Source organism: Triticum dicoccoides, chromosome 6B (genome assembly GCF_002162155.2).
Source record: "Triticum dicoccoides isolate Atlit2015 ecotype Zavitan chromosome 6B, WEW_v2.0, whole genome shotgun sequence".
In the NCBI taxonomy this organism is placed as follows: domain Eukaryota; kingdom Viridiplantae; phylum Streptophyta; class Magnoliopsida; order Poales; family Poaceae; genus Triticum; species Triticum dicoccoides.
The window spans coordinates 615212544-615222041 of NC_041391.1; the positions used below are offsets into that span (position 1 = coordinate 615212544).

Consider the following 9498-nt stretch of genomic DNA (forward strand, 5'->3'; position numbering starts at 1 on the left):
AAAACATATATCCATCCTCTACATGCATACCCTTTTTGTATCTTTTCAGCACTTAAAAGGTGTATTCATTTGGCCAAATACCCCTATAGCGTTTAGATGCAAGATCGGATGGATCCAAAAATCCGCTCTGTGATCCCATATCCATGTCAAAGAATTAGCCTCGGTTTGTTTGGTTGTGTGTGTGACATAATCAGTTGTGGGCTAGTTGTAGCGGCAAATCTACTATGCAAGATTCCCTAGAAAAACTATTGTGCAAGGGAAGCGGTTGCGTTGAATATTTGTTATTTGGTTGGCAATAGAGTTGTTATGTGCCAGAAAAATGACTGAAATGAGAGAAAGGGCAGAAAGAAGAGGGGACGGAAAAGGGTGGGATGGTATTTTTCACAGTGGCATTTTATGTAATTTCTTTGAACTACGGAGAGCAGTGATGTCTTATATAACTAACAACCGCTTCTGGTTGCGGCCTAATAGCAGGTCCAAAAAGCTTAAGGTGTCTCCAAACAAGATTGGCCTTAATCATACACTACAAAGCCTTAGAAAAGCACATACATATTGTCTTGTTGAATCGTGCACATGCGAAAATATTTAAATGTATGGTAAAGCTAGTCATACAAGTAACACTCGCCATAAAATCAGCATATACACGGCACATCCCTTTGAATGTTTTACTTTTTTGTTACATTCCCTCTAATCTCACAAAAAAATAAGTGGTGTTTAAGATATTGTTTCAGTGAAAATTTTGTACTTGGACTGTGATCATCGCTTTTAGAGTTTTATTGTTTATATTGAAAGCCTTGAAACCAAATATATAAATCTTTGTCTCAAATTTTCTAGGGGTTTATGCCTATATACTAGTAATACATTAAAAGAGTCATTTATCAAAGCTACATCTTGAAAATTGTGTCATTGCCCAAAACATGCATCACTTATTTGTGAACTGGGAAGTAACTTCCCATTAATCTCTCCTTTGTGTTGGTTTTTCCCACATGTCTAGTTTAAGAAGAAGATAAATCTGGTTTCATAGGATTTTCTTTGTCAGGTTCGTAATTGGAAATGTGAGTATGTATATATGCTCCCATGGAATATCTTCTTAGATTTGATCCAACTTATATATTTTCACGTGGCGGGCAGATGGCACCCAAGCCATTAATTAATCTGATTGTTAAATGAAATTTATGCATGCTGCGGAATAACCTGAAATTGCAGACACATGTGCAGCAACAACACAATAAAAAAGGAAATGATTAGTTCAATCCAGGTGACAATTGTGGCAAGGTATAGTACCTTCCAGCTTCCCTTTTCTTGATGTAGTTCTTGGTGGCAATTGCATTATGCTTTTCAAAATGTGTTTGAAGGGCGTATCAGGTTCGAATTAAAAAAAATGCGAGCATATGTATGCTCCTCACGGAATACTATATTTTATATTTGGTCCCTCCAACTTATATGTTGAGATATACAACAATCAAGAACGGATCTCTATATATATCACCCTCTTGTCCCGGCCCGTTTGGTGCCACGACACATAAACCTTGCAGCCGCCGGCGTCACCAGGCGGAGAGAAGACAGCCATGAGCCGCCCGCACGCCGTGCTTATCCCGTACCCGGCGCAGGGGCACGTGACGCCTCTGCTGAACCTCGCCAAGGTGCTGCATGCCAGGGGCTTCTACGTCACCTTCGTCAACTCGGAGTACAACCACCGCCGCCTGCTCCGGTCGCGCGGCGAGGACTCGCTGGCCGGCCTCGACGACTTCCGGTTCGAGACCATCCCGGACGGCCTGCCGCCGATGGAAAACGAGGACGTCACGCAGGACGTCCCCGCGCTCTGCACGTCTTTCGCCACGCACGGCGCCGCCCTCTTGAGGGACCTGCTGGCGAGGATGATCGACGACGGGAGGCCGCCGGTGAGCTGCGTGGTAACGGACGGGGTGATGAGCTTCGCGGTGGAGGTGGCCGACGAGAGGGGCGTCCCGGCCTTGGTGTTCTGGACCACCAGCGCGTGTGGGTTCATGGGGTACCTCCACTTCTTCGAGCTCATCGAAAGAGGCTTCGTGCCACTCAAAGGTACCACCCCATGGAGTATGACAGTATGTGATTGACTGCAAATTATAACTGTGCTGCACATGTCGTAGATGAGAGCTACCTGACCAACGGATACCTGGACACGGCGCTCGACTGGGTGCCCGGGATGCCGCGCATAAGGCTGCGAGACTTCCCCAGCTTCGTCCGCACGACCGACCGGGACGATGTCATGCTCAACTTCGACGGCGGCGAGGCGCAGAACGCGCACCGCGCGCAGGGCGTCATCCTCAACACGTTCGACGCGGTGGAGCAGAACGTCGTCGACGCGCTACGACGCATCTTCCCGCGCGTGTACACGGTCGGCCCGCTCCCGGCGTTCGCGGTCACCGCGGCGCGGGCGCAGCCCGAGCTGGACGCGATCGGCGGCAACCTCTGGAAGGAGGACGCGAGCTGCCTCCGTTGGCTCGACGACCGGCAGCCCGGCTCAGTCGTGTACGTCAACTTCGGCAGCATCACCGTCATGTCGCTGGCCCACCTCGCGGAGTTCGCGTGGGGCCTGGCGCGCTGCGGCCGCCCGTTCCTGTGGGTCATCAGGCCGGACCTCGTGGCCGGCGACAAGGCCGTGCTGCCAGAGGAGTTTCTCGCCGAGACGAAGGACCGAGGGATCTTCCTGAGCTGGTGCCCGCAGGAACAAGTCCTGGGGCATCCGGCGACCGGGCTGTTCCTGACGCACTCCGGGTGGAACTCGACGCTGGAGAGCATGTGCGCCGGCGTGCCGATGGTCTGCTGGCCCTTCTTCGCCGAGCAGACGACGAACTGCCGATACGCCTGCGCCGAGTGGGGCATCGGGCTGGAGATCGACAGCGACGTGAGGAGGGAGGAGGTGGCAAGGCTCGTCCTCGAGGCCACCGACGGCGAGAAAGGCAAGGACATGAGAGCGAAGGCGACGATGTGGAAGGAGAAGGCCGCGGCGGCGGCAGAGGCCGGCGGGACTTCGACTCTTGGCATCGACCGCCTCGTCGCATTCTTGCTTGGAGGGACCGATGATCCTAAAAGCTGAAAATGTTGTTGTCTTGTTGAATCAGCCTGATCAATGTGATGGGTAAATCGAATAAGGCGTTTACTGTTTAAACCCGTTGTGCGTCCTTATCAATTCTGGACTGGTGAAGAAAATGATCCAACAGTATGCTAAGACAAACTATGCATCGACGATGTCGTTCTCTCAGTGATGTGTACGTAGTTTCACCAGTCCTACTGAAGAACATTTCTCTATTCTGTAACAATCGAGTGTTGTAGGAACAAACCAAAAAAATTCATAGACGTAGACATAGAGAAGACGACTACTGGCAGCATATGCCTCCGGGACTTATTCTGGCGAATTCCATTTACTGGCGTGAGTTTCAGTTTCGCAGTACAATGGGTTCACCAAATAAATGCAGTGCAGAAATAGGAAAAGAATCAGAAATAATGAAAGAACAAATATTTGGATGCTATTCTTTTTTCCAGTCAAGAAACGAGTATTTTTGTATTCCTTTGCGGGCTACTAATAGTCCTGTCCAGATCGGCATCAAATCATTTTGGCGGAGTTTTCAGTTCAGCGAGTCAGTTCGAGGTGTTTTCCTCTGAATTTGATCTTTCAACAGGCGCTGAAGCTTCTTGGTTATCTGCGTTTGTAGCCTCAGCCTCGGATACTGTCTGAGTTGGTTGTGAACCTGCAACATATGTCAGCAGAAAGGCATGAGTTTACTGCAAAGTTTGATCAAAAAAGATGGGAACATAGTCGCTTATTCGACATATGAATAACATGAGTATGAAAACAGCAAAATGTTTATTATATTTTGGTGGTCTGAAAACTGAGGGTGACATACCGGATACATCATCAGACTGCCTTGAGATTGCACGAGGGGGCAACTGGAGTCTGAAATTAGGAGGGAGCGAAGGCGCTGCCTGGAAAGAACCCTCGGTCGTCTGCTGAAAGAACGGCGGCGGCGCAGCTTGCTGGTGCAATGGCGAGAAGCCGGCCCTTGGATTCTGGCCACTTGTCATGAACCCCATGAATGGGTATGGTGATGTTGAAGGGGATGTTTGGCCATAGTGCTGAGAGTAGTATTGCTGCATTTGATTGTAATAGGCCTGCATATAAATTTTCAAACATTTCATTGTTTCAGTCAGTTCTAAAATAAGTGGGTCAGTATTGTGCTAGTGTCTGACTTTGGTCGACAATTCGTGTCACTAGTGATTTGCTAATTCCATTGGAAATCCAATGCAGCTATCCACAAGATTCAATGTTGAAGATTGCTGGTATTCAAACTTCTAAAATTAAGGGGTGACTACAAAAATCCTGATTTCAGATCATTTACACTCATACACACATACAGATCATTTACATATGTTGGGTACTGCTGGCATTTTAAAGAGCGGATATACAAAGGAGCAGTCACATGTGGTGGAATAAAACAAGAGAAATGACAATATTGAAAGAGATGAATATAGTGCTTACCTGCTGGTATGGATAATCAGGTGGGTACCAGTACCTGCAAAGGTTTACATAACTTCATCAGCGCCTTACTAAAAAGACAGATAGGGACCAAGCCAAGCACGAGCCCACCATCATGGATCAGAGACATATGTACGAGCAATCATGGCTATAAAGCTCAAACTTGTTATCTCAAATGAACACTCCTTCCTCTACTTCCATTTTTTTGCAGTACAAAATACTGGTACAAGTACTGTTTTCATAAAGAGGGTGCTTGGTTGCAAGAACCTAAACACAGCTGGTTGGCCAGTCACAAGTATAAACAAATTTGCACCAAAGAGAAAGCACATGGCTATGCCTATGCATATACTCCCTCCGTTCCATAATGTAATGCCTATAAATTTTTTATAAAGTCAAACTTTATAAACTTTGACCAAGTTTATAAAGAAAACTATTTATATATACAATATCAAATATATAAAATATGAAAATACATCTTACGATGAATCTGACAATATATGTTAGGCATTCTAAATGTAAATGTTTTTCTCCACAAACTTGGTCAAAGTTTGTAAGATTTGACTTTTCCAAAAATCTATAGGCACTATATTATGGAACGGAGGGAGTACGAGTAAAAATGCAGAAACCTGACGCGGTTTGTAATTTTTCCTTTCAGAAACGACTCAAGTAGTAGCAGTACTTGTTCCTGGACAGACCGGTCAAGGAATCCTGCGCCAACGATCTGTACTCCACACTGCCCATTCCAATAAATTTCATATATGGGGTACGTCAACCGCAACCCAGCAGCAGCGCTGCATAAAAAATATAGCCAAGTGGCACCAGAGATCTGGACGCAGGCACGCATTAAACTCTCCCAGCAAAGCAAGCCAACGGAGCGCAGCGAGCGTTCGCAGGCAAGGCCACACCCCATGCCGCCCATGCTGGTCTAGACTAGAGAAGTCAGCAGATGGTGAGACGGCGGGCCCCATCGGTGTTGAATGGCCGTCGCCGAGGCCGCATTTATGAACGGGCCTCCCATGAGGGCCCAACGCGCGGGGGAAACGGGCACGCGCGGGCCCGGCCGTGCTTCCTTGGTATCCGAAAACCCATCAGTCCAGTCGAGGAAGCGGCAGCTGAAGCCGAAAGCTGCGGCGCGAAAGCTACCCGACCTGAGTGCTGACCTGACCTCGCTCGCTCCGAGCAGCGTCTAGTCAGTCAGTCGGGTTCGGTAACTGCCCCATCAGCTACTACTCCTACAATAAAGAGCAACTACCAACAACGCCTACGAGGCTACGACTATGTGTGTTCAAACTGTTTACTACCTCAGGATGAGCATAGCTCTGAACCACAAAAATGCAACCAACAACGTCTATGTTGGTTCCTCACTTCAGCTAACGGATCAGTCCTGGTCTAGAAGTACGTAGTTGTCTATTGTACTACACCACCGTAGCAAACGCAAACTAATTTACCTCAGGGTCAGCATTCCCCCTGAACCACGAAAAATGCAACCACTGTGACATGGGGCCGTCACTACGAAACAATGCTTTTGTACCCATCATTGTCTGATTTTTTTTTCAACTATAGCACTACTACCTTATTACGGAACTGGGACATTAACAATAGGTCTTGCACCTGCCCAAGCGAGGGTTGAGAACCTGCAGCGCACCCAGATCCCACGATGTGCGGTGTACGATGATGCATTGCGATTTTAAAGCGGAACTGACATGATACATACAGTAGACAGTAGACAGTAGACAGTAGACAGTAGTACATGGGGACATGGCACTCACCCGTACGGTGAAGGGGTGTAGAACATGGCGTGAGGCGGGGTGGGCATCTGCTGCTGGTGGTGCATCCTGCCGCCCATGTATGGCTGCGGGCCCGAGTGCTGCTGATCCGGCCCGCGTGGGGCCCTCCCTGCAGACACACAAACAAATAATTTAGACATGATTCTCTCAAAATAATAATAATTAGACATGACACACTATTGTTGGGCTGCAGAGGAAGCAACTCGCACCCAAACAAAGCAACAAATAAATGTGCTGTGAAGAGGTAGCATATCACGCACGTATTGCAGGCAGGGGGCCACACGGCCAGCCGGCCAGGGGTTGCAAAACAGTTGGATGGACTATGCACCGCGAGGGAAAATGCCATGTGCCCTACTACGTTGTGCCGGGAGCCCGGGACACACATGCATGGATGGATGGATGATTTCCTACGCTCCTGTATCTTTTCCTCAGGCTAATCAATTGCCTGGCTAAAACCTTTCGGTTTTTCATCAAAGAAAAACGATAGGGCGCCAGATGTTTACCTCTCTCTGCATTTGGCCAATTCTTTTTCTCAAATAAGAGAATCTTCTCAAAAGGATAACAATAGAGGAATTGTGGAGGTTTCTTTATACACACATTGTGTAGATTAGAGCAGTGCCAAATAATGCAAGACTTTTCTTAGCTAGCTTGCACTACAACCTACGCCAGTCTGGTACTCGTGTGCTGTACTGCACTCTAACCATACATTTTTTTTGAAAATACTACAAAAAAACAGCATGCAAACCCAACTATTATTTCTGCACGGGAAAAGTCAAAATGTTTTATCATGGAAAAAAGAACGAGAAAAGTTCAGTGCAACAGCGCCGTTCACCCAATCATTTGGAAAGCAGCAAGGAAAATCCCGAATCAATAAAGTAACACCAGATCAATATCATGAGAGACCAATTCAAGCAAACGCAACGAGTTGAAGCAATCCAAGCAACATGCAGCACCTATATATATTCCCCAGAGTCGTTGACAGCCACCAAACTAAACCCTGTCAAAGGCCAAGTACGAGAGTTGTATATGCAATGGAACTCTTTTCCGATGCCGTGCACTGATTTTGACCAGAAAGGCAAAGCGGCCGGGTTCCCGATTCTCCCTCCAGCGATAGCTAACATGCACCACCCCCTTTACACCGCATTCCCGCTGGAACGCTTGGTCGTATCACCGCTTCAAATCGAAGCCAATTCTTTCCCAATATGCAGCAACAGCAAAATGCTAGCTCAGACCCGTCCGTCATAACCACCATTGATGCTCCCAAAAAAGGTTAAATCCGTAATGGGTTTCTATATCAGTGTTTCCATACTTTAACCATGAAATTGGCATATGATTGACTAGAGAACTCTGGTTATATCTTCAGCCACAAGACTGAAAACAGAAAATCAATCACAGTCAAAATCTTCAACTGAAGAAGAAGAGCTATATTTGTGGAGGCCGGAGTGGTAACTGATATAAGTAGTCAAAATCAGTACTGTATAGCAGTAACTGAATGCAGAGGCCAGGCTGGCGAAGCACAACCCAACCCAACCCAGCACAGCCATGAGGCATGGAGTGTGCATGTCTGACAGCCTGAGCATGCCGCCCCTCCCAATGCAGGCCAAAGTGCTCCAAGTCGTCGTCCTGCTTCGTCTCGGCTGGCGCCCCACTCTTTTAAAGCTTTCAGCAGCTGGAGCCGGGCCCCGCCCATTAACGATCCCCTTATCCTAACCCGCGGGCTAACACGCAAGGAGGAGGAGAAGGAAGGAGAAGGAAATACGCGAGCCCTAATCAAGCTTATCCTGCTAATTGCGTACGGCCGATCCCCGCTGATCATGCCCCTGTTATTTACTGCCATGCACATGCGCGAGCAAACGGAAGGGAGAGAAAAAGAAAGGAGGGCATTGATTCGGTGCTGTTATTTTCACTGTTGCTCACCTCTCTGCGGCGATGGTCGCGGCGGGCCCATGGACGCAATGTTGCAGTTGGCGCGCCGGCCGGCGATCATCGGGTTCGGGTTCTGCACCGCCTGCTGCGCCGACTCCGGGTCCCGGAACGTCACCTGCGCACAGAGAGAAGAGAAGATGGGAACGCGCCCGATGAGAACGACGGACGGATCGCCGGCGATGGCGTATGTATCGGCGAGAGAGAGAGAGAGGACGTACGAATCCGTAGCCCTTAGATCGGCCGGTCTCGCGATCGGTGATGACGACCGCCTCGAGTATCTCGCCGTACTCCCGGAAGTGGTCATGCAGCCCCGCGGACGGCGTCTCCCAGGCCAGCCCGCCCACGAAAACCTTGGTCAGCGTCGTGTCGCCGAACCGCGACCGGTGGTACGGCACGCCGCCGCCTCCTCCTCCTCCGCCTCCGCCCGGTGCCTGGGCCGGCGACGAGGCGCCGCCAGCCGGGGACGACGACGATGCCGCCGTCGTCGCCGCCATCTCTTCTTCTTGCTCTAGGACGCAACCCGCGAACGTGCAGCCGAGTCGACCGTCGTTCCTCGGCTCCTCCTCTCTGTTTGGGTCTTTCGGAGGACCCAAGTATTGTTGGGATCAAAACTCTTACACGGATAGCTGAGCTAACCTGGACTCCGCAGGAGACTTTGCCCGATTGGTCCGTCCGCTGTCAGCTTAGTAGCGGTTTTGGCCGGGCAGGTTTGGTCCGATCCAGCACAGACACCTCCCGACTTCGATCCGGGTGGAAAGCTGCTCTTCCATAACCCAGCCGCTGTGCCTAGGAAGAGATGGGGGAGGGGAAGGATATCACAACTTGGAGGGGAAGGGAGGGAGGGAAGGGGGCGGCCGTGCGCTGGACGAGAGGGCTCCGGGGTGTGATGACAGCTGCATGACCCTTTCTAGCCCTCGTTTCTAATGGGTAGCTATAATAAGATCCCTCGACGCCTCCTGGTTGTATTCCATTGCGTTCAAATCCAATTCTTTTTCGAGATAGAGGCGCTGGAGTCGTATCATCATCGCAGCAAGGCAGCAGGCAGGCCACCTTCCCCCACTTGGGCGATTCGCGCTGCCCCGACCCGTCCCTCTCGCGCGCCTCTCGGCCGATCGATCGATCCAGGCAACGGACGGAGCACTACGCCTACTGATTAGCGCGCCAAGCGGCGGCACGTCTGCTGCTGCTGCGCGCGCGTGTGGTGCGCGAGCTAGCGGGCCAGGTGCACCACCTCTCCGGTTGCGGTTGCTTGCGGGCTTGCTTCTCCTC

The 9498-nt window shown here is 49.9% G+C and overlaps 2 protein-coding genes across 2 annotated transcripts; one reads left to right on the forward strand and one right to left on the reverse strand.

Moving 5' to 3' along the window:
* The first annotated feature begins 1568 nt into the window (after positions 1-1568).
* On the forward strand, positions 1569-3306 carry LOC119323835 (7-deoxyloganetin glucosyltransferase-like). The gene is made up of 2 exons (XM_037597543.1): positions 1569-2061; positions 2130-3306. The coding sequence occupies exons 1-2, from the start codon at positions 1569-1571 to the stop codon at positions 3077-3079; spliced, it is 1443 nt and encodes a 480-aa protein (XP_037453440.1). The 3' UTR covers positions 3080-3306.
* A 79-nt stretch (positions 3307-3385) lies between these two features.
* On the reverse strand, positions 3386-9233 carry LOC119323836 (probable RNA-binding protein ARP1). Its single transcript, XM_037597544.1, has 6 exons — positions 8448-9233; positions 8221-8344; positions 6286-6412; positions 4520-4553; positions 3888-4152; positions 3386-3731 (listed from the first exon to the last, which is right to left on the reverse strand). The coding sequence occupies exons 1-6, from the start codon at positions 8721-8723 to the stop codon at positions 3622-3624; spliced, it is 936 nt and encodes a 311-aa protein (XP_037453441.1). The 5' UTR covers positions 8724-9233; the 3' UTR covers positions 3386-3621.
* Between the last annotated feature and the right edge of the window lie 265 nt (positions 9234-9498).